At 35.0% G+C, this 25,081-nt stretch overlaps 1 protein-coding gene and 1 pseudogene across 1 annotated transcript in view; one reads left to right on the forward strand and one right to left on the reverse strand.

The window, feature by feature from the left end:
• Positions 1-132: 132 nt before the first annotated feature.
• Positions 133-25,081, reverse strand: part of ABCB7 (ATP binding cassette subfamily B member 7) — a 158,982-nt gene continuing 134,033 nt past the window's right edge. The window contains exons 12-16 of the mRNA XM_004022199.6: positions 24,840-24,969; positions 21,846-22,017; positions 19,594-19,697; positions 10,817-10,924; positions 133-3,452 (exon numbers count right to left, since the gene is read on the reverse strand). Of these exons, the coding sequence (XP_004022248.1) occupies positions 3,237-3,452; positions 10,817-10,924; positions 19,594-19,697; positions 21,846-22,017; positions 24,840-24,969 (730 nt within the window). The 3' untranslated portion in view covers positions 133-3,236. The remainder of the gene's footprint in view (positions 3,453-10,816; positions 10,925-19,593; positions 19,698-21,845; positions 22,018-24,839; positions 24,970-25,081) is intronic.
• Positions 6,664-10,390, forward strand: LOC132658827 (guanine nucleotide-binding protein G(s) subunit alpha-like; annotated as a pseudogene).

Genomic DNA, 25,081 nt, shown 5'->3' on the forward strand with positions numbered 1-25,081 from the left:
CACTTTTTGCATAAGGCTGTAAGGCCATACTCCCAGAGTGTCTATTAAATCTGTACTTATTTGGAGTGTGTGAAGAGCAAAATATTAATTCTCCCTATGCATTGCAGAAGAGTTGCATCAATTGGACACCCATTTTGAGCCACAAAGACATAGTTTATTTAGTACTAATTATCTTATCTGCACAGATTTTTACAACAATAAATCTGTGGTAAATAAGCTTCTGCATTATTTTATCTTAACCAATTTTAACCAGCTGATTTGACTTCATACTGTCATTTATTATACAGTTTACATTCAAAATCTATATACTCAAAGCAGGAGAGAAGGGACCTTTCTATAAGAAAGTTGCCTTTGTAAACATATTTAAATGCTTTCAACTACAAATACACAGCAGAATATCCTATGATGAAGTTACAAGGTAAGAGAATTATGAGTATCTACTGGTCAAAGTTGCATTTCCTGAGACATCCAGCAATAAAGAAGGACAGGAGCAAGATGGCAGTATGTGTAAAGTGATCCAGAAATAAGGAATCATATTAATTTTAAATATCTTGCCTTTAAAAGCAAAACATATTTTTAAACTAACCATCTTCACAAACTGAGCTTTGTCAGCATCTAAGGGAAAAGGCAAAATATTTAACTAAAGGTATAGAAAAGGTTCAAATCCCTGCAGAGGAAAAGTAAATGCATATTTTGAGTTTATCCAAATGCTAAGGCCTCTTTCTGATTCTCACAAGTGACCATCACACTTGAGTTGTTCAAAAATTTCCAAAGGAGCCCATCTCCTCACCAAAATATTTCTCTGTTAAAGCCTTCAGGAAGGCATCTGGCCCAGTTTTTATGATCCCAAATTACCTTGGTTTCAATGTAATCTTTGTAAACTGGGATTCCCTTAGGAAGAAAGTAAAAATTTCAATCTTAAAAATAAAGGGATATTAAGAAACAAAACCCTATCCCCTGCTCCATTTTCAAAGCCCATATGCCAAAATTGTAGCTTATTCATCCCAAGACATTAAAAAAATATATTATTTTGTGACATTAACTTAGAAATTCTTACTTTTGTGTGGAATATTTTAATGTAAAATTAGCACATTATGATAAATGTCCTCTTCTTGGAACTTCCTCTGAGTGAATCATCCTAGGAAATTTTTCTTTCATTTTAATTTGTCTATTATGTCAGTGTATAGAACCACCTTAACAAGATGGAGTTAAGAGAAAAAAGTTTAAGACTTAGTTGTAGCCCCTATAGTAACTGTGTTTTTCAGGTAATTTAAGTTGTTATTAGCTGAAAATACTGGTTAATGACCACAGTGACCCAATGGTCTAGAGACCACCTCCAATCGTATGAAAGTACTTTCAAATTTCTTAGTGGGGAAATTATCCCCACCCTAAAAACACTCCTGTCCTTCTTTGACTATATGTTTCCCATATCACAGAACAACTTACTTTGAATACCACTATTCACATTCAAAATGAATATTACTAATGATTATTTCAATTTTACCTGCTTGATTATGCAACAAAGTGAAATATTTTCTATCAGCAACATTAAAATGTACAGAAGGAATTAACAGAAGCAAAATTTCTATCTAGACTAACCATTATTTCTAGTAATGCAGCTGGGTTATTCAAAGGGCATGTTTTTTTTTTTTTTGGTTGTTGTTCCTCAGAAAAGCAATCACATCTGTGGTTTTAGAGTAAGAAATGTCCCAAACCTCCCCTCATATTGCAGCTGATTAAGCATCTCAGTGTTAATTTCAACTCCAAAAGCAAGATCCTACCACTTGCTCTGATATCAAAGACTAACCATAAAATACTAGCTTCAAGCTACTTATCTAATCACTTTTATATAACAAAACTGGAGACTAGACTTAGATAAGCTTAGATATCTAAATGACAACAATATAAATTGGAAAAAAAATTAGTCTCTTTCATACCAAATTATCATTTAAAATACAATAAAACCACAGACCAATAAAATAAATATTTTAACACCTTTTCTGAGAAACAAAGCCTCATTATATACCGTTATGCAGTTGTTCATGAGATACACAAGTTTTTCAAGATGAATGATTACTACCAAACAAATTAAAGCAAATTCAAGTTGGAAAAGGAAAGGAACTTTCTAAGTGAATACATACCAACATTTTATTAATTATTTCTAGCCAGTAAAACTTAATTATCTTGCTTGGGCTCCTCCTTATTATTTCAAGCTTAAACTCATTAAACTACTGAAAAAGGAAGGGAAGATCTGGTAGTAAAGTAATTCTGAAGTATCAACACAGATTAGAAGCTTGATCATCTAAATATTTTTGTAATCATCTATTTGTCTAAAGGTTATTAATAATTGTTAAATAGATTTTGCTTTATATGTGTGTGTGTGTGCACACATCCCATTCAGTTGTTTCTTTGTATAACTTCAGATAGCAAAAGCAGTGCATTTAAGATGGAAACAGAAACCCCAATTAACATCCTAAGCTTTTTAGATCACTCCCAGTATAGTAAGTCTCAAATTATATCAAGGTTTGTGAGTCTTTAAAGACAAATTATGAATTTTTATCCAAAACAAAAGCTACATCTCATTTGGTGGAAAAATAAAATTCCCAGCACTACATGACAGTTACAATGCTGGTTAATGATGAAGATTCTATATACCAACATGAGAATCAAGGTTTTTCCTCTTAAAGATATATGGCGGCAAATATTTCTAAAAATTTAAGCACTGTTATCTATCATTCAAGTATTTCAATGGAGAAAGAAAATCTACATTTTTAAAAAAAGAAATAGATACTTTTCATCTAAATTGTCAGCATAAAGGAGGTTTGAAAAACTACAAAAATTTAGGAAGCCAATTTGATTTACCTGGTTATGGATATCAAATGACTGTCAGGCCTCAAAATGGAAATGGGGTAAAGTCAAGTAGTAACAATTATGCTTTGACCACAACTAAGGCAGTAATAAGAAAAAAATTAGGAGATAAATATAGATGCCTCATCAAATAGATTGTGAAAGATATAAAACTCAATTCCCTTCTCAAATAAATCTTATCTAAAAGAAGGACTATAGAAAATGGGAATGTCTGATTTTTTTTTTAATAAAACAATTCTGCTTCAGTGCAAATGTGTAGTCAAGGTAAAAAGAGGAAGGAAGGAAGGAAAGAAAGGAGAGAGGGAGGGGGTGAGTAAGTAAGGGAAGGACGAAGGAAGAAAGGAAGAAAAGAAAATGTTTCATGTGATTTAGCAGGAACAGTTTCCACAGCCTTTGACACTGTTGACAATTTCTTCTTGTAGTCTCTTCCTTTCTTCCTCTTTGGACACATTTTCTTTCTTTGCATCCCATTTGGGGTTATCATGGTTCTGCACACGGCTGCTCTGTGTATGCCACATTTCTGAATAGATACTGCTAGGGTTAGCAAGCAAATCATGGTGGGTACCACGTTCAGCTACCTTACCCTAATAAGCAAAAATAAGAGAAACATAGACAAAGTCATATAACTAGCATAATAATTGAAAACACATAATACTTTCCAAGTAAGAATTTTGAAAGACTGTATTCATTAAAATACTTTCCCCAATTTTTTAATTACAGTATATGTGGGAAAAATCAAGGCAGGAATGCCTTTATTACTGTTGAGCTACCAGTATGATAAAAAACCAAAAACCTATTAAATTCTATATAACATAAAGTATTTCGCTTAAAGAAAATAAAGTCTGAATGTTTTATTTTTCATTTTGAAGAGCAGAAAAGGAAGGTGAAGATTTTCTAAAGGTGGTATTTGTAATCAATAAATCAAATTTAAATCAAAAGCACTGTTATACAGAAATTTAAAGGATGTAAAAATAATATGCCAAAACCCTATGTGTACTTTGAAATAAACAAGATTTCTCCATGATGTTTATTTTTTCCAGTAGCTATTTTTCTTAACAATAGCTATTAAACTTAACATTGCATAGATTTGCTATTGATGCCAAACTCTTATATCTACAATTAATTTGTCTCTTGAAAGCTACTGTTAAACATACTGGAAGACAAAAGTAATTTTGTCACGTTCAGTGGTGGTCCTGGTGATAACGACCTTTAAAAATATAACCTTAAGCTAAATAACTGAAATTTGTATGTGCCCACTTCTGAGTGGTTAATTTAAGCATCTCCTTGATTTCTGGCTGGAGAGTCTAAGAATTATTTTGCTCTGCTATTCGAATTCCTCTGGATCCTGCGTGTAGTCCTCAACCCCAAGGTGTGTGGACAACTTCATTGGCATAAAAGTCCCCATGGTTACATATTTTATAATTTTTTATTTACCACTGTAAAAAAACACACAAAATTCTCAATGCACAGATACAGAAAACAAATTTATGTTTACTAAAGGGGACATGGAGGGGAAAAGGACAGTAGGAGTACGGAGTTAATAGATACAAACTACTATATATAAAATAGATAAGCAAAAAGGATTTACTTAATAGCACAGGGACTTCCCTAGTGGCTCAGACAGTAAAGAATCCACCAGTAGTGCACGAGACCCAGGTTCACTCCCTGGGTTGAGAAGATCCCCTGGAGAATGGAATGGCTACCCATTCCAGTATTCTTGCCTGGAGAATCCCATGGACAGAGGAGCCTGGCAGGCTACATTCCATGGGGTTGCAAAGAGTCAGACATGATTGAGCGACTAACACTTTCCTTTCACTCATAGTGAATTGTATTCAATATCTTATAGTAACTTACAATGGAATATAATCTGAAAAAAAAAACCTGAATCACTAACACAACATTGTACATCAATTATACATCAATTAAAAAAATCTTCTATGAAAGCTGCATCAAAAAGTATTAGAAAGAATGGGAACTATTATTGTAGAAAACTAATGAAATAAATTACAAAAATTTATCCTGTAGTAAAATTGTGTAGTTTAAATTATTTTTACTTGTATTAAAGCATAAATGTACATAGCTTAAAAATAATTACAAAGCTGATAAAAAGTACATTCTTTTGTCTCCTCCTTCTCTACACTTGAATACCTCCTTCTTATCCCCCAATTTTAGCTATTTATTCTGGCATTTACACACACAGATACATATTAATGAGATCCAGCACTTTCAACTATTCCACTTTCCCATGCCTCAAATTCACTCTAATAATATTGGTTATATCATGTTATTTAATATACAATGTTTGCTTTATCATAACTATGCAAGTATTACCTGTTGTCAGGTACTAGCACTTTATATATATTTTCTCCTAATTTCTTAGTCTTCCTGGACTTAGTAATTGCCTTGTTTTTTTCATTTGCTTAGTTCTCTATGTCACTAATTCACTCTAAACTTTGTCTGAACAGTGTTTTTCTCATTATCAATTATGTTATGTAATTTATTATTTAGCACCCCCCACTGGAAGATATTTCCCTCGCAGCTTTTAAGCTGTTTTCCTTATCCTCAATTCTGAAATTTTATGATAATTTGTGTATTCTTTTTTCCTCCCTCCGTTTATTGTGGTGGGTACTTGCTAGGCCCTTTTAATCTGAAAACTCATGCTCTGAAGTTCTGGACATTTGAGGGATATTAATCTTTGGTTATATCCTTCCTTTTCTGACTCCCTTTTTCTAGAACCACAGTTAGTCAAACGTTGGACCTCTTAGACTAATTTTCTTGTTTTCAAATCTTCCCTCTATTTTCTCTTTTTGTTTTACTCTTTAGAGATTTCCTTGACTATTTCAGCAATGACAGTTTTGATTTCCAAAATCTCTTGTTCTCCAATTGTTTCTTATTTACCACCCCATTTCAAATTTGAAATGATGCAAGAATGGTAAAAATAAACACTTATATATGCTTCTCCTGGGTTAGCAACTGTTAATTTTTCTACATTTGCTTTCCCTCACTTGATCCTATCTCTAAATTTATACTACTTTTTGCTAAATTATTTAAGAATGAATTGTGGACATCATAAACATTTCATCCCAAAGTATTTCATTAGCATGTATCTCCTGAAAGGGCTTCCCAGGTGGCACTAGTGGTAAAGAATCCGCCTGCCAATGCAGGAAATGAAAGGTTTGATCCTTGGGTTGGGAAGATCCCCTGAAGAAGGAAATGGCAACCTTCTCCAGTATTCTTGCCTGGAAAATTCCATGGACAGAGAAGCCTGGAGGGCTGCAGTCCATGGGGTCGCAAAGAGTTGGACACGACTGAGCATGTACACACACATACCTGAAAACAAGGACATTCTCCTATATGACTGGAATACAACTATATCACACCCAAGAAATTAATCTAATTTATAGTCCATATTCAGATTTTACCAATGATCCCAATAATATTCTTTACATATATATATATATATATATATATATATATATTTCCATCCAGGATCCAATCAGGATCAACATGTTGAATTTATAAGTTTTCTAGTCTGTGTGAGTGACAATAACATTTCTAAAATATCCAGGCTTATGTTCTTAAGAACACACTTCAAGTTGTATTTCTCTAGTTTTTCCTGATTGTTAGATCTAGGCTAAACATTTTTGCTGAAATACAATATAGGTGATGATATGTCCTCAGTGTATCATATTAGGAGATATATGATGTCAGTTTCCTTCATAATTAATGATATTAAGTTTGATCATTTGGTTAAGGCAGTGTCTACCAGATTTCTCTATTTTAAAGGTATTTTTTTCTTTGTAATAGAAAAGTAATCTATGGGTTAAGTGACTATTCTATTCCCCAATAGATTTTCACCATATGGTTTTAGCAAATGATGATATTTATCTAAATCTTCTACTACAACAGTGGCTGTAAAATTATTTTCTAAATGTATCATTCCTTATATGTGTGTTAACATTTTTTTTTAACTGAGTTACAATTACGATACAATATTGGGTGAGATGGAGGGCCATAAAGGAGAGGATATATGTATACATACAGCTAATTCACTTTGTTGTACAACTTTGCAAAGCAACTACACCCCAATTAAAACAAAAGAAAGCATACAATATAAGTTTCAGATGTATAACACAGTGATTGTTTTTATATATTATGAAATGATCACCTAAGTTACCATCTGTCACCATACAGAGTTATTATTGACTATATTCCTTATGTGTAAATTACATCCCTACGACTTAGTTTGTACCTCTTAATACCCTTCACCTGTTACATCTATCTCCCCACTGGCAATCACCAGTGTGTTCTCTGTATCTATGGGTCTGCTTCTGTTGTTTGTTCATTTGCTCAGTTTTTTTTTAGACTCCACATATGAGTAAAATCATATGGTATATATTTTTCTCTGATATATTTTCATTTGGCTTGGCATAATACACTCCAGGTCCATTAATGTTGCTGTAAGTGGCAAGATTTCATTTTTAAAGTAGAGCTTTCTCTAAGCATTACTATAGAATTATAGGTTTTCTTTTTATTCAGTGTGTTGTAATTCACAGGTATTTTTTTAATGTTCAAATTATCCCACATTTGGCCAGTGGGAATCCACTCAAAATGCTCCTTGATTCTTTTTGTTGAGGAATAGCATTTTGTGTAAGATCTAGGTGCTAGTTATACTCATTACTCCTGGGATTTCATTGCTTCTAGACCTTTTCCCTGAACAGAGTTAGGAACTTTTTTTTCATCATAAACTAATATTGATAATTCGGTTCCAATATAACATCACAAGGTTCTTCCTCCCATTCTATTCCATATCTCTTTCTTCTCCCAAATAAGACCTTTATTTCTCAACAACATCAATATATTAACTCATATGCTCAGTCTTACAATATACAGAAAATAGTTTCAAAATAGCTACTCCCATACTACCAACAACAAACTTACTAAGTTCAAATCTGAGTTATCTTTATCCTTATATGCTACTAAGGCTAAAAAATAAGAGTGACATGTCCAAAAGTTATTATTTGGGTTAGTTCTGCATGCTATTTTTCTTCTGCATGGTTATGTTATCAATTCTTTATGCAGACAGTTTTACTTCTTTCTGTTTGCTTTAAATTCATATATTTTTTTAAAATTCAGTTTTTTTCACTGTCCTCTTTCACCCTCATCAAGAGGCTCTTTAGTCCCTCTTCACTTTTTGCCATTAGAGTGGTATCATGCATATCTGAGGGTGTTGATATATTCCAGCTTGTGATTTATCCAGCCTGTCATTTCTCCTGATGTACTCTGCACATAATTTAAATAAACAGGGTAACAATATAAAGCCTGTTGTACTCCTTTCCCAATTTTGAACCAGTCAGTTGTCCCATGTCTTATATGCTTCTTGACCCACATACAGGTTTCTCAGGAGACAGGTAAGGTGGTCTGGTATTCCTATCACTTTAAGAATTTTCCAGTTTGCTGTGATCCACATAGTCAAAGACTTTAGTGTAGTCAATGAAGCAGAGGTCGATGTTTTTCTATAACTCCCTCGCTTTCTGCATGATTCAGTGAATGTTGGCAATTTGATCTCTGGTTCCTCTGCCTTTTCTAAATGAAGCTTGTACATCTGGAAGTTCTCGGTTCACATACTGCTGAGACCTAGCTTGAAAGATGTTGAGTATAACCTCACTAGCACGTGAAATGAGCTCAACTGTACAGTATTTTAAGTCTTTGGCATTGGAATGAAAACTTATATTTTCCAGTCCTATGGCTTATACTTGTTAAGGTACTTTTAATGTTTTATATTTATAAGAAAAGGCTCTATGCACATGACGGCATACAATTGAAAAGTTTAGTAAAAAGCACAAGAGCAGATTTTACTTCAGATACTTAAACATCAATGATTAATAATAAAGTATATTTATAAAACTTCCCATTTGAGACATTCTGGACAATCATACTGAAAAAAATCAGTTTACTCTTTAGTGAATATTAGCATTTTTGAGCAAGTGGTAACATAAAAAAGAAACAATATACATATCATGGAAGTAAACATCCTATAAGAAATTTTAGTGAAGGAAAAAATTTTCTCTCAGTACAGAATGTAGAGGAGAATGCTTCTGCTCTCAATTCCCAGTACTTATGCCTTCAAAGTGATAAAGAAGTGAAGGTTTACTTGTTAGACAGTAAAAATAAACATAGAGAACATTAGAAATAATCAAGTACAAAGGTGGGTGGAGATAAAATATCCCTACAGAGAAGAAAAAAGTAAAACTATTAAAATTTTCAAATCTACTAATTGCAATAGTGGCACTCTGATCTGTTCAGAATATTTAGAGAGTGCACTCTTATAGTAATTCCCTCAGAAATAAAGTAGGCTGTCATTTTTCTTACTTTCCTTATGAGGAAAAATACAAAATAAAAATGGCCATGTTTGAAAATGACCACTTTATTTTATGGTAATTTTCTTTTAAACATCAAGGGTGTGTGCAAATATTAGGAAAATGAAAATATGAACTACACTGAAGACATTAAGCAAATATTCTGTACAGAGCAAAAATGAATGCAGAAAATTGTTTTAAATACAAAACCTTTAAAACTGTTTCTAACATATTAGGATTTAATGCTTTCCTCATCTAACTTTGCTTTTAAAATGTTAATAAAGTGTGAATTAAGCTCCTCATCCCTCTTTCTCCTCCTTCCACCCCCTTTGCAGCCCCCACCTCCTCCTCCCTGCACCCGCTGAAGAGCTCTGGCAATAAGAGTGGTGGCGGTGGTGGCAGCAGCGCCCGCAGCTCCAGCTCAGGTCCATCTCACTCTGTGGCAGCCATTAGACCCCTGCACCCCAGCTCGATGGGCTGGGGGCCACTAGCTCTACTAGGCCACAGTGACACCGCCCTCCCTTGGTGCTCCTCCCAGAGGAGCCGAGTTTGCTTCCGGCATGGCTGCCTGCCTGGTGCTGCCCCAGCCCTCTCAGCCCGTGTGAGGCAGCCTGTGCCCGGCCCCACTGCCACGGGCTGTCTTGAAAACAGAAAGACTGAGGACCAGCACAACGAGGAGAAGGAGCAGCGTGAGGCCAATAAGATCAAGAAGCAGCTGCAGAAGGACAAGCAGGTCTACCAGACCATGCACCACCATCTGCTGCTGCTGGTGAATCTGGTAAAAGCACCATTGTGAAGCAAATGAGGATTCTGCATGTTAATGGGTTTAATGGAGAGGGCAGCTAAGAGGACCTGCAGGCTGCAAGGAGCAACAGGGATGGACTATATAACCCATAGATGATGGCTTCAATTTCTCATCTTCCTGGCTATGTCCTATCACACTTCACATGCTGGAATTGCTGGTCTTAGGAACTTCTAATAAGAATACTATTCTGTTGTTGGGGGATGGGCCCCAACACCTAACCTCTAAAGATACCTGAAAAAAAATTTTAAAAACAAATAAAAAACAACAACAGAAGTAATCCTTAATTGAAAAATATGTAGTGTATCAACCAACCAAAGCTTCTAAATAAACAGTGACTGACAGCTTATTGTACCAAAAGTTGGCATTTGAGAGCTATGACCCCTCTCTATTGAAGCACCTCCCTATTGAACCATCTCCTGTGTACTTCCTAGATGCTATGCTACATCCCTGACTGAACCCTACTAATACCTACTAACAGCCTGCTCTTCTATTGGTGACTCTGTTCTACAAGTAAAACTTAAGTATTAACAAATTTGATAAATAAAAGTTCTCTGCATGTCTCAGCAAAAAAAAAAAAAAAGAGTGAATTAATACATTTTATTCATTTTTTTAAGTGGCATAGGTTGTTCCTATCAATGGAGGTAAAAATGGAATCCTATCAGGATTCAATCTTATTCAAAGAACACAAATTCTAAAAATTTCTTTAGAAACAATGTAAGTTGCTTGTGTTTGTAACAATTTCTAATGTACTTCAAACACTGAACTTTGAAGTTAAATATCTTACCTGGTTCAAGACAATAATTTCATCTGCATCAACCACTGTTGACAATCTATGTGCAATGAAAATAGAAGTTCTATGTTTCACTGCATCCCTCATGGCACCAAGAATAGTCTGCAAGTTTGACAACAAGAACAGTAAGGCGGGGGGGAGATTTATCTATTAGGTAAATGTAAAATAAAAGAACCATGTATTTCTTAAAAGAACATATAAAATGCCAGTTAATTTTGTTATATAAACTTTATACCACTACCAAACATTCTACCCAATCTAATAGTTACAAAGAAGAGAATAAATCAATCAAAGAGGGAATGCAAATATGACCACATTATCATGGAAAAAGTTAATTTAAGATAGGCAACCACTTCTTTAAATTAGTTTGGGATAAGGTGGATATTTCCTATACTTAAAAACAAATAAAAAAAAATGAATCCACTGATGGCAGGAGCATAGCCAAATATGATGTTTATCTGACCAATGAGAGCAAAAACAAAATAAGGAGGCAACCAAGTGATAGGATGCAGAGAAATTGAAAAAAAAAATCAAGAAAAGAAAGAAGACTCAAAGAGCACAGAAGCATTTGCTTTTCCTTAGTTCTAACTCAGAGGACAGAAAGATTGACAAGGACAACAGTTCATGTTTAAGTTGAAGAAACTTCTTTTTCAGAAGTATTCTGACTTCTTAAGGTATTCTGGAAAATACACTTTTTTTTTTGCTTACTGTCTGTAAAATGTAAGAGAGGGCTTCCCTGGTGGCTCAGTGGTAAAGAATCCACCTGCAAGGCAGGAGACACAGGTTTGACACCTGGGTTGGCACAATTTCCTGAAGAAGTAAATGGTAACCCACTCCAGAATTCTTGCCTGGGAAATCCCTCAGACAGAAGAGCCTGGTGGGCTACAATCCATGGCGTCACAAAAGAGACATGACTTAGCCACAAAACAAAAATAACAAAAAAGTAAGGCAGCTGTATATATATATTCAGCTATACTTGGAAACCTGGGTCTAAGTACAACTAGCTAGATGGAAATAGCAACATGGGGGATGGGGACAGGACCAATGTCTTCCTATAGGTATCTCTAATCACTATATTTATTAAAGGAATAGAATTACTTGAGTAGATGGTTACACAGGAAAAGAAGACCTTAAGCTTTATTATGGCAGACTGAAAATCAAGTACAGACTGAAAATCTAAGAAAAACTATTATGCTTGAGGCAACTCCTCTATCTTACACTCAAGAACTTAAACTGCTATCCTAATGATGCTCTGGACCTTTTTAAAAGGTCGATTCAAATTTACCAAATCTTCTGATAATTCAATCCCTCTTCTCTGCTGGCAATTAGTGGATTATGCTCCTTGAGATAATAAAGGTATGTGACTCAAATAATGACTGTTGGGGGGACTCCAAATTTGCAATAAATGTGGATGACATATTTTTAGATTTAAAATTCTTGTAAGCAGATTCCTAGTCTGCTCATGAATGGGGTCTAATGCAGCTTAAGGTTCTCTTTAAATATAACAAATTGTCAGATTAGCTCAAGATGGCAGAGTAGAAAGACATGAGCTCACTCTTACATAAACACCAAAATCACAACCAACTGCTGAACAACCAAAGGCAAAAAGAAAAAAAAAAGTTTGAACCTAGCAAAAAAGATACCCTACATCTAAAGGCAAAGAACACAACAAGATGGTAGGAGGGGCACAACATGATAAAAATTATACAACAGAAGTTCTTCCACAGGAGTGAAAGTCCTAAGTTTCACACCAGGCTTCCCAGCCTAGTTCCAAAGAGATGGGGAAAGCAGAAATGCCACTCTTGGAAGACAGACACAAAGTTGTGTGTGCACCAGGACCTGGGATAAAAAAGCAGTGACTTCATAAGATACTATGCAAGACCTATCTGCTAATACTAGAGGGTCTCCTGCAGAGGCAGGTGGCAGCTGTGGTTCACTATGGGGATAAAGACACTGGCAGTGGCAAATCTGTGGAGTACTCACTGACATGAGCCTATCGGGAGGCCACCATTAACCCCACCCCACCACAGACAAGTGGCTTCAAGTCTCCATGAGCATGGCCCTGCCCACCAGAGGGACAAGACCCAGATCCACTCACCACAGGGCAGGAACCAGCCCCTCCCATCAGGAAGCCTACACAAGCTCCTTAGACAGCTGTATCCACCAGAGAGCAGAAGCAAGATGAACTACAATCCTGCAGCTTGCAGAACAGAAACCACAATCACAGAAAGTTAGATAAAATGAGATGGCAGAGGAATATGTCCTAGATGAGAGAACAAGATAAAACCCCAGAAGAAAAACTAAGTGGAGATAGACACCTATTGGAAAAATAACTCAGAAATGATAGTGAAGATGATCCAAGATCTTGAGAAAAAAAAACAGCAAAGATTGAGAAAATGCAAGAAAGGTTTAACAAAGACCTAAAGGAACTAAAGAACAGAGATGAATAATACAATAACTGAAATGAAAAAATACATTGGAAAGAATCAACAGCAGAATAACTGAGGCAGAAGAAGAGATAAGTGACCAGAAAGACAGAATGGTAGAAATCACTGATGTGGAACAGAATAAAGAAAAAAAAATGTAAAGACATGAAGTCAGTCTAAGAGACTTCTGGGCCAATATTAAATGTAAATATTCACATTATAGGAGTCCCAGAAGGACAAGAGAGAAAAAGGACGTGAGAAAACATTTTCAAGAGACAATAGCTGAAAACTTTCCTGACATGGGAAAGGAAACAGTCATCCAAGTCCAGGAAGCACAGGGAGTCCCAGGCAGGATAAACCAAGGAGGGATATACTGAGACACATAGTATTCAACTTGACAAAAATTAAAGACAAAAAAATACTAAAAGCAACAAATAACATACAAGGAAACTCTTTAAGGTTATCAGCTTATTTCTCAACAGAAACTCTGCAGGTCAGAAGGGATTGGCACAATATATTTAAAGCGATGAAAGGGAATAACCTACAACCAAGATTACTCGACCCAGCAAGGTTCTCATTCACATTTGATGGAGAAATCAAAAGCTTTGCAGAAAAGTTAAAGCTAAGAGAATTCAATATCACTAGACTGGCTTTGCAACAATTACTTAAGTTACTTCTCTAAGCAGAAAAGAAAAGGCCACAAATAGAAACAGGAAAATTATGAATGGAAAAACTCACTTGTAAAGGCAAATATACATTAAAGGAAGGAAACAATACACACAAAAATATGATATCAAAGCCAGCAACTGTGAGGAGAGCATAAATGCAGGGTATTGGGAATAAATTTGAAATTAAAAGACCCACAACTTAAAACAATCTTGCTAATATAAAGACTGCTTTATCAAAACCGGGCTTCCCCGGTGGCACAACAGTAAAGAATCCATCTACAATGCAGGAGACACAAGAGACTTGGGCTCAGTCCCTGGGTTGGAAAGATCCCCTGGAGAAGGAAATGGCAACCCACTCCAGTATTTCTGTCTGGAGAATCCCATGGACAGAGGAGTCTAGTGGACTACAGTCCATGGGATCACAAAAAGTTGTATACGACTGAAGCACTGAGCATGACACATATACCAAAACCTCATGGTAACTGCATACCACAAATCTTAAATATTAACAGATACACATACAAAAAGGAATCCAAACACAACACTAAAGTTAGTCATCAACTCACAAGAGAACAAAAGAGGAAGAAAAGAAAAAAGACCTACAAAAAAAATCTGAAACAATCAAAACAGTGAACAAATGGCAATTAAGGATATATATATTGATAATAACCTCAAATATGAATGGATTAAATGCTCCAACCAAAAGACACAGACTGGCTGAACAGATACAAAAATAAGACCACTCCATATGCTGTTTGTGAGAGACCAATTTCAGACCTAGGAACACATACAGACTGAAAGTAAGGGGATGGAAAAAGGTATTCCATGCAAATAAAAATCAAAAGAAAGCTGGAGTAGCGATACTCCTATCAGAAGAAGCAGACTGTAAAATAAAGACTGTTACAAGAGACAAAGAAGGATACTACATAGTGATCAAGGAATCAATCCAAGAAGAATATATAATAATTGTAAATATATATGCATCCAATATAGGAGCACCACAATATATAAGGTAAATACTAAGAGCCATAAAAAGGACAAATCAACAGAACACAATAATAGTGGGGGGACTTTAACATCCCACTTTCATCAGTGGGCAGAACATCCAGAAAATTAATAAGAAAATACAAGCTTCAAGACAGACTTAACTGAGATTTACATGACATTCCACCTGAAAATACTTTCCTCTTAAGTGCACAAGGAACATTCTTCAGGATAGATCACATTTTGGGCCACAAATCAAGCCTCAGTAAATTTGAGAAAACTGAAATCATATCAAGCATCTTTTCTGACCATACTATGAGATTAGAAATCAATTACAAAAAGAAAAAAAAAACCTGTAAAAAATGAAAACACCCAGAGGCTAAAATACATGTTATTAAATAACCACGAGGTCACTCTTCAAATAAAAAAGGAAACCAAACAATATCTAGAAACAAATGACAATGAAGACATGATGACCCCAAACCTTTGGGATACAGTAAAAGCAGTTCAGAGAGAGAAGTTTACACAGCAATTCAATCCTACCTCAAGACACAAGAAAAATATCAAATAAACAACCTAACCTTACACCTAAAGCAACTAGAGAAAGAATAACAAAAAAAACTCTTAAGTAGTAGAAGGAAAGAAATCATAAAGATCAGAGCAGAAATAAATGAAATTGAAATGAAGAAAACAGTAACAAAGATCAATGAAACTAAAAGTTAGTTCTTTGAGTGATCAACAAAATTGATAAACCTTTAGCAAGACTCATCAGGAAAAAAAGGGAGAAGATTCGAATCAATAACATTAGAAATGAAAAAGAAGTTACAACACTACAGAAACACAAAAGATCCTAAGAAACTACTATAAGCAACTATATGCCAATAAAATGGACAACATGGAAGAAATGGACAAATTCTTAGAAAAGTATAACCTTCCAAGACTGAACCAGGAAAAAAACAGAAAATATGAACAGACCAATCACAAGCACTGAAATTTAAACTGTGATTAAACATATTCTAACAAACAAAAGCCCAGGGCCAGATGGCTTCACAGGCGAATTCTATGAAATATTTAGAGAAAAGCTAACATCTATCCTTCTCAAAATCTTTCAAAAAATTGCAGAGGGAGGTACACCCTCAAGCTCATTCTACAAGGCACCATCATCCTGATACCAAAACCAGACAAACATATCACAAAAAAAGAAAATTACAGGCCAATATCACTGATGAAAATACATCCATAAATTCCCAACAAAATACTAGCAAACCTAATCCAACAACATATTGAAAGGACCATATAACATGATCAAGTTGAATTTATCTCAGTGATTTAAGGATTCTTCAATATATGCAAATCAATCACTGTGATACACCATATTAACAAACTGAAGAATAAAAGCCATATGGTCATCTCAATAGATGCAGATAAAGATTTTCACAAAATTCAATACCCATTTATGATTAAAAAAAAAAAACTCTCCAGAAAATGAGCATAGGAGAACATTTCCTCAACACAATAAAGGCCATATATGACAAACCCAGAGCAAACATCATTCTCAATGGTGAAAAACTGAAAGCATTTCTGTTAAGATCAGGAACAAGACAAAGGTGTCCACATTCACCATTATTATTCAATAATTACTGAATTATTCCATTATTTGGAAGTCCAAGCCATGGCAATCAGAGAAGAAAAATAAATAAAAGGAATCCAAATGGAAAAAGAAGTAAAACTGTCACTGTTTGCAGATAACATGATTCTATACATTGAAAATCCTAAAGATGCAATTAGAAAACTACTAGAGCTAATCAAAGAATTTAGTCAAGTTGCAGGATATAGAAATCTCTTGCATTCCTATATACTAACAACGAAAGATCAGAAAAAGAAATTAAGGTAACAATCCCATTTGCCACTGTAAAAAAAGAATACCTAGGAATAAACATACCTAAGAAGGCAAAAGACCTATACGCAGAAAACTATAATGATGAAGGAAATAAAAGATGACAAAAACAGATGGAGAGAGATCAAGTTCTTGGATTGAAAGAATATCTTCAAAATGATTATACTACCCAAGGCAATCTAGAGATTCTGTGCAAGCCCTATCAAATTATCAAAGGCATTTTTCATAGAATTAGACAAAAAAAATCTTAAAATTTGTATAGAGCCACAAAAAACCCTGAATAGACTAAGCTAACTTGAGAAAGAAAAATGGAGCTGGAGGAACTGGGCTCCCTGGCTTCAGACTATACTACAAAGCTACAGTCATCAAAACAGTTACGGTACTGGCACAAAAACAGAAATATAGACCAATGGAACAAGACAGAGAGCCCAGAGATAAACCCATGCATCTATGGATAGCTTATTTTTGACAAAGGAGGCAAGAATATACAATGGGGCAAAGATAGCCTCTTCAATAAATGGTGCTGGGAAAATTGGACAGCTATATGTAAAAAAATGAAATTAGAACATTCTTTAATACCATACATAAAAATAAACTCAAAATGGATTAAAGACCCAAATTTAAGATCAGATACTATAAAACTCTTAGAGGAAAACATAAGCAGAACATGCTGACACAAATTGCAGCAATCTCTCTTTTGATTCATCTCACAGAGTAATAGAAATAAAAACAAAAATAAATGAAACCTAACTAAACACAAAAGCTTTTGCACAACAAAGGAAACCATAAACAAAATGAAAAGACAACCCACAGAACATATTTGCAAATGATGTTACTGACAAGCGATTAGTCTCCAACATTTACAAACAGCTCATGCAGCTCAATATCAAAAAACAAACTGAATAAAAAAATGGACAGAAGACATAAAGAGACATTTCTACAAAGGAGACACACTGATGGCCAAGAGGCACATGAAAAGATTCTTGACATCACTAATTACGCAAATCAAAACTACAATGAGGTATCACCTCACAATAGTTAGAATGATCATCAAAAAGTCTAGAAACAATAAATGCTGGAGAGGGTGTGGTGAAAGGAGAATCTTCCTACACTGCTGGTAGGAATGTAAAAGAGTACAGCCACTATGGTCAACAGTATAGAGGTTCCCTCAAAACCTAAAAACAGAGCTGCAATATGATCCAGCCATCTCACTCCTTTGAACCATAAAATGGTTCAAAAGGATATATGCACCCCAGTGTTCATTATGGCACTGTTTACACAATAGTCATGGCCTGAAGCAGCCTAAATGTCTATTGACAGATGAATGGATAAAGAAGATATGGTATATATATACAATGGAATATCATTCAGCCACTAAAAAGAATGAAATAATGCCATTTTCAGCAACGTGGGTGAACCTGAAGATTATCATACTAAGCGAAATAAGTCAGAGAAAGATAAACATCATATGATATTTATATGCAGAATGGGGGAAGGGTTAGATTGGGAGTTTGGGATTGACATGTACACAATGCTATATTTAAAATAAAATGTCAGACGTCCCTGGTGGTACAGTGGATAGGAATTTGCCTACCAATGCAGGAGACATTGGTTTGATTCCTGGTCCAGGAAGATTTCACATGCCATGGGGCAACTACAACTACTGAGCCTGCATGCCACAAATACTGAGCTCTAGGGCCTGTGAGCTGCAATTACAGAGCCCATGTGCCTAGAGCCTATGCTCCACAATAAGAGAAGCCCGAGCACCACACTGAAGAGCAGCCCCTGCTTGCCACAACTAGTGAAAGCCTGCACATCACAACAAAGACCCAGTGCAGCCAAAAATAAGTAACTAATTTTTAGAAAAGTCATTCCATTAAAAAATATATAAGTAAAATTTCAAATTTTTAAAATAAATGGAACAAATCCTCATGCTAAACAACTGACTTAGAAACTAAGCTGTTTTAAACATATGGCAGAACAACTAGTATCCCCTGAACCTTAACTCCATATGCAAATATCAATATATGTCATACATGTTGTGAAGCTGAATTCAGCCCTATCCTTCAACAACATGATTTTACTATATATTCAAGTAAAATGTAGTGAATGGAGGCAACTGACAAATTACATCACTCTTATCTTCAGTACTTGGAGAAGGAAATGGCAACCCACTCCAATATTCTTCCCTGGGAAATCCCATGGACACAGTCTTCAGTTCTAGATTAAGGGGATTCATTTATGATATGATTGCTGTCAAGTCTTTAGTCTAATACAAAGATGTTATGAAGTCTACTGTGGTTTCTCGGTAGTACCATGACACCGATTTCATAACATCTTAGAGCTTCACAACACTTGTAAAATGAACATAAATTGGTACCAGCACTGTAGGCTGTGTGTGCCAAGTTTGCATCTTAGTGAGTTGCTGCATGATAAGTGAAAGTTTTTCTGGTATGTACTGTGTCAGAACCATTTACATGACTTATTTCAATGTGTGTTATGTGGCAGATTAGGTGATTCCCAGAGCTTTGCAAGATGCAAACATTATACAATAAGAACAAAAGGTGCCACATAGTTTCAAAAGGAGATATATTTGCAAACAGACTTAAAATATGTGATAATGTAATGCAACCTGGCATTCTTACTATCAATACTTCCTTTATCGGAGAAAAAGGCTAAGCACCTCCTTTTGAAGCTCATTCAAAATATGAAAGAATGTAGCTACTTACTGAAATTTTCATGGAAAAAAGTTAAGCAATGAGAATTGAAGAGTTTTATGTTTTCACCATCATTTACCTCTTCAGTAATTGAATCTAATGATGAAGTAGCTTCATCATAGAGAATGACTGGGGGGTTCTTCAAAATGGCTCTTGCAATTGCTACTCTTTGCTTTTCTCCTCCTGGTAAAGAGAATTTTAAGATAGTATAACATAAAGACATATTTTATATTTCTAGTATTTCCATTAATCACAACCACCAAGTAATACCTTCAATATTTAGTTTCACTCTTGATTATTGTTCATTTTACCCAGTTTTAAGAGTCTATGTTCATATATAATATCCCTTGACAAACTATATTCCCTGGAACATTAATGTAATTCTGGTTCTGACTTCATGGCAGGTGAAAAGAACAAAGAGGGGAGGTGACAATTTTGATTCTAGAATTACTTCTCTCACCAAAAATATGCTCATGACATACATTATTGTATATGTACTTTACATTACTTCCCAATGAACAATGACTTCAGGTAGAAAAATCCCAATATGACAGAATCCACAAAGCCAAAAACAAATTCAATATATGAAGTCTGAAAACTTAAAGACATGAAACTATGAATATCTAAATTTATTTCTTAATATAACAAAGTACCATTTAGCCAGTATTCTGAAAGATTTTTTTTTTACAGAAAGCTATTATTTTCACAGCACTCTTCAATGTTAAGGCTGTATCCTAGGACCTCTTATTTCACCTTAGCTCTTTGCTATAGGGCTCTAGCACAGCAGAATTTTAAAACAGAAAGACTACAGAGGCCCAGAAAAGTTAAGTGATTTGCTCGAGATCACAGAGCAAGTTCTGGCAGAATCTGAACAAGACTCGACTAATTCCCAGTCCAATGCTTTTTCTTTCACAATGTATGAACCCACAATTATTCCTAAATATACTCTAAAGAAAATAAAGCAACCTTTATTTCTTCGTTGGGACTCTCATAGGTCTAAGGCCATCAATCTTACATAAAACTTTGGTTGGAAGTATAAAAGATTCCCTGGTGGCTCAGACAGTAAAGAATTTGCCTGCAATGCAGGAGACCAGGGTTTGATCCCTGAGTTGGGAAGATCCCCTGGAGAAGTGAATGGCTACCCACTCCAGTATTCTTGCAAGGTGCTTGCACACAGTATGTACCTAGTCAATGCTGTGATACCAGTTTATAATGAGAAATAAGATTCATTAAAATTCATGTAGATAGTCTTCATTCTCTTTTTCTTACCCTCATTCCTAATCTATAAAGCTCCCCCCAAACTAAACTAGAATGAAGAGTAAATGCAAAGAGTGTAGCATGTTTATATAAGTTACATTAATACTTTCAGGCACTAGTTATCACCATACTTTCAGAATTCAAATAATTCAGGGCAAAGAAACATTTTTCTGAATCCTCAAGAAAATTCAGTCGTTTTAGGATAATCCACTATAAAACTTAATAATCATCTCATAATTAAACACTTAAAATTCAGAAGCCCTAAAATTTACTTGGTCACTGAACCAAAAGACAGGAATATGAAGCTGGCTATAAGGAAATATACCAAGTATCAGGAAATCTAAAGTTATTGAAAACATTCCATAATAATCTAAGAAATTATGAGGAGATACACTGTGCTGTGCTTAGTTGCTCAGTCGTGTCCAACTCTTTGCAACCCTATGGGCTGTAGCACGCCAGGCTCCTCTGTCCATGGGGATTCTCCAGGCAAGAATACTGGAGTGGGTTCCCATGCCCTCCTCCATGATCTTCCCAACGCAGGGATCAAATCCAGGTCTCCCACTGCAGGCGGATGCTTTACCATCTGAGCCACCAGGGAAGCCCATGAACACTGGAGTGGGCAAGGAACTGAACTGGGGTCTCCTGCATTGCAGGAAGATTCTTTACCAGCTGAGCTATGAGAAGATATACTATTTACTATCAAATTACTTGTCTCTACTCTTCTTTCCCATGTGAAGAGTGATCTTGGCTTTCCTTTAAGATAATAAGTTAACACTGATCTCACCATGTATCAGTAACTTATTATTAAGCACTTACAGTGTTTGCAGCTGTGAGTGGGGAAAAAAAAAAGAGAGAGAGAGAGAGAGAGAGAGAGACCTGCATGATTTTGGAACAGTTACTTCTAGCATGTTGAATTGTTTATAGTGATAGATAGGAAACTGGGAACTTTGCCAAAAGAGACTAGATAAGCATTAGGTTTGTACTCTGTCATTACATTTTCTAGTAAATGGTTCTGACAAATTAAAGTTTGAAGGGTGAATATAAGTGGGGGCCAGGTCTAAAATCTTTGATTACCTGAAAGCTTGAGTCCTCGTTCCCCTACTTGGGTGTCATATCCATGTGGCATTCGAAGAATTGCATCATGGAGTCCAGCTAATTTTGCCACTGCATATACTTCCTCAGGTGAAGCACTGATGTTTCCATATAAGAGGTTGTAGTAAATGGTATTATGGAAGAGGACAGCATCCTGGACCAGATTTATATATATACACACATAGATATGCATGTTTCATATTTTACAAATTCAAACAATAGTAAAGACATAAAGAGTAAAATGTGATAAAAGGGGTCTTTTATTAATATCATCCCTCATACCTGCTTCATTTCCCTTCCCAGAGCTAATCATCATGAACCATTTGTTGTATATCATTCCAAACTTTTTCTGATACATTTATATGCTTAAACATACACCTTTCTTTTTTCCCAACAAAAGTGGGGCCATACTATATAAGTTGCTTTTTTCACTTAACACATTCTGGGGATTGTTCATGTCAATAACAGAAACCTACCTCATTCTTTTTAACAGTTTTGTGATACTAAGGATGTTATCATATTTATCTTATCTATTCCTATACTGATGGATATTAATTAAAACTTTTGCTACTGTAAACAATGTTGAAATAAAATATCATTGTATAATGACTTATACACACCCTTCTGTAAGAAGGATTCCTAGAAGCAGACTGTTGGGTTACAAGCATACATTTACCCTTGGATAGTATGGCCCAACTGTCTTCCAAAAACGTTCCAACAGTATATACCCCAACCAACAATGTATGAGGGTGCCAGGTCCCCATATCCTCAACAACCCTGGATATTAATAAGTTTTCATTGTTGCTACTTTTAAGGGTAAAATGTGGTTTTTTTTTAAATTGGCATTTCTCTTATTACTAATGAAATTGAATATATTTCATATATTAATATCTCAGAAGCTTTTAAATTGGACTTAAAACACAGAAAGCAAAGAATTTATGCATTATAGATTTTTTGGGGGGAGAAAGTTCACTGCAAGCATTCATTTGATATTTCAATTTATTCTGACATGGCACACTAAAGCTAACTTACTTTATGTGAGTATCTACCTCCCACTTTTCTTTCAGTATCCAATGGTTGTAAGGCAATAGTAAGATGAAACAAAGTGATTCTTTTGATTAACATTAACCAGTACACTCAATTAATTAAGATCTTCTTTAATATCATAATCAGCCTTAGAGTTACAGATATTATTTCAAATCATATTTTAATAACTTTTACACCTAATACTAATATAAACTTTTCTTGTATGGAGGTGATAGTTCAATCCAATGAGTTTAAAGTTCTGCAAAGAGAAAATACTTATTTTAAAATATTTTCTATTTAGAAAAAAATGAAAATAAATGCTAACTGGAAATGTTAGAAATACAAAATGTATAGTAAAATAAAAGTTAATTAAATAATCCATAATCCCACCAACCAGCAATAACTACTATTAACATGTTGGTGCATTTTCTCCAATTTTTTTCTGTTACATGTATTTATTTAATATTATAAAATGGAGATATTACAATTTGTTTGGAAATTCTTTTTCAACAAACTTTGTATCTGAGTATTTTTCCATGATACTCAATACTCTTTATAAATATGATATTTATATTGTTCCTAACTTCTGCTATTATAAACAAACTATAATGAACAGCTTAGCATATAAAAATCTGTTCACTTCTCTGTTTATTTCCTTACTAAAACTTCCTAGAGGCAGAATTACTGTAATAAAGACTAAATATTTTTCAGACTCTTGTTATATACTGCCAATTTGCTCATCAGGAAAGCTGTATGCTTCCTCCAGCAAGAGACTGGCCATTTCACATAGCCTAACCCAAACCAGACATCATGAATTTTTAAATCTTTACCGGTCTGATAGGTGAAAAGTGGTATACCATTGTTGATTTAATTACTAAGATTTCTAATGAGGACGAGCATCTTTTCTTTCATTTATTGACGATGTACATTTTTCCTTAGTGAATAAAATGCTTTATTTTTCAAAATAATTCAACATATAGTCTACAAATCACCTAAATCAAAATCACCTAGGAGGCATATTCACAAATGCAGGTTTCTGGGGTCCATAAATAGTGTGTGAAAGGGAGTTGGAATTTCAATAATCTCCCTAGGTGACTCATGCACTCCAAATTTGGGATTCTCAGTGAAAGGGAGGACAGGGCAGAGTGGCATGCATCAGATCAGTTGAGGACCTTTTACAAGCTATATAACATGGACAGAGAAGTCTGGCAGGCTACAGTCCATGGGGTCGCAAAGAGTTCAACATGACTTAGCAACTAAACCACCTATGCTGCAACTAAGTCCCAGGTCTCTCTATTGGCTTTCAGCATAAGAAAAACTTATAACCTATAAGGCTATCTCCTTATCTTCTCAGAGCTTACTCTGAATTTGTTTCCCCCTACAGTCACTCAGCAAATACTTGTAAATGCTCACTATGGGTCAGGCACTGTGCTTGGTACTTGGGGACAAGGCATACCAACTTGAAGTTGGCAGCCAAACTGTTTTATAATTTTTATAGATTTACTATGTCAAAAACTGCTCAAATAATAGTTTTCATTTAATGAACAGTTACATGAGGGACACTGTACTTGGTGCTTTACACATGTATTTCTAATCGATATTAATTCTGTCCTATAAGAAAAATGGTATCCTTATTTTACAGATATGGAAACTGAGGCTCACAACTATACAACATATAAGAGTTAAAGCTGGGCTTAGAATCCAGTTCTGTCTGACTCCAATCTGAGCTCTTTCCTCTATGTTATGTTTTCTTCCTAAGGCTTAAAAAAAATCTTCCCATCATGAAGATTTTTAAATTCATGCTTTTTTGGTAACAGAATATGGCCTGTAGGGCCTAATGCTTCCAACTTAATTAACATATACTGAGTCCTTGGATCCAAATTATTCTAGTAAAAGATTCAGCAACCCAACAAATCTTCCCCCAAATAGGTTTTTTCCTTTTTTAAATACCTGAGGTACCACTCCCACTGCCCTCCGAAGGCTTTCCAGGCTCACATCTTGTATATTTTGACCAGCAAGGTAAATGTTACCCTTTTGAGGCTCATAGAAGCGAAATAATAGCCTCACTATTGTGCTTTTCCTGAAATAGAAAACAAGGAAAGGTTATATAGCTACAACTGGCATTAAGGAATCCCTATTTTAAACTACAGTAATCATTTTATTATGACAAAGAAAAAATATTACATTGGGAA

This window comes from Ovis aries, chromosome X (assembly GCF_016772045.2).
Source record: "Ovis aries strain OAR_USU_Benz2616 breed Rambouillet chromosome X, ARS-UI_Ramb_v3.0, whole genome shotgun sequence".
Lineage (NCBI taxonomy): Eukaryota > Metazoa > Chordata > Mammalia > Artiodactyla > Bovidae > Ovis > Ovis aries.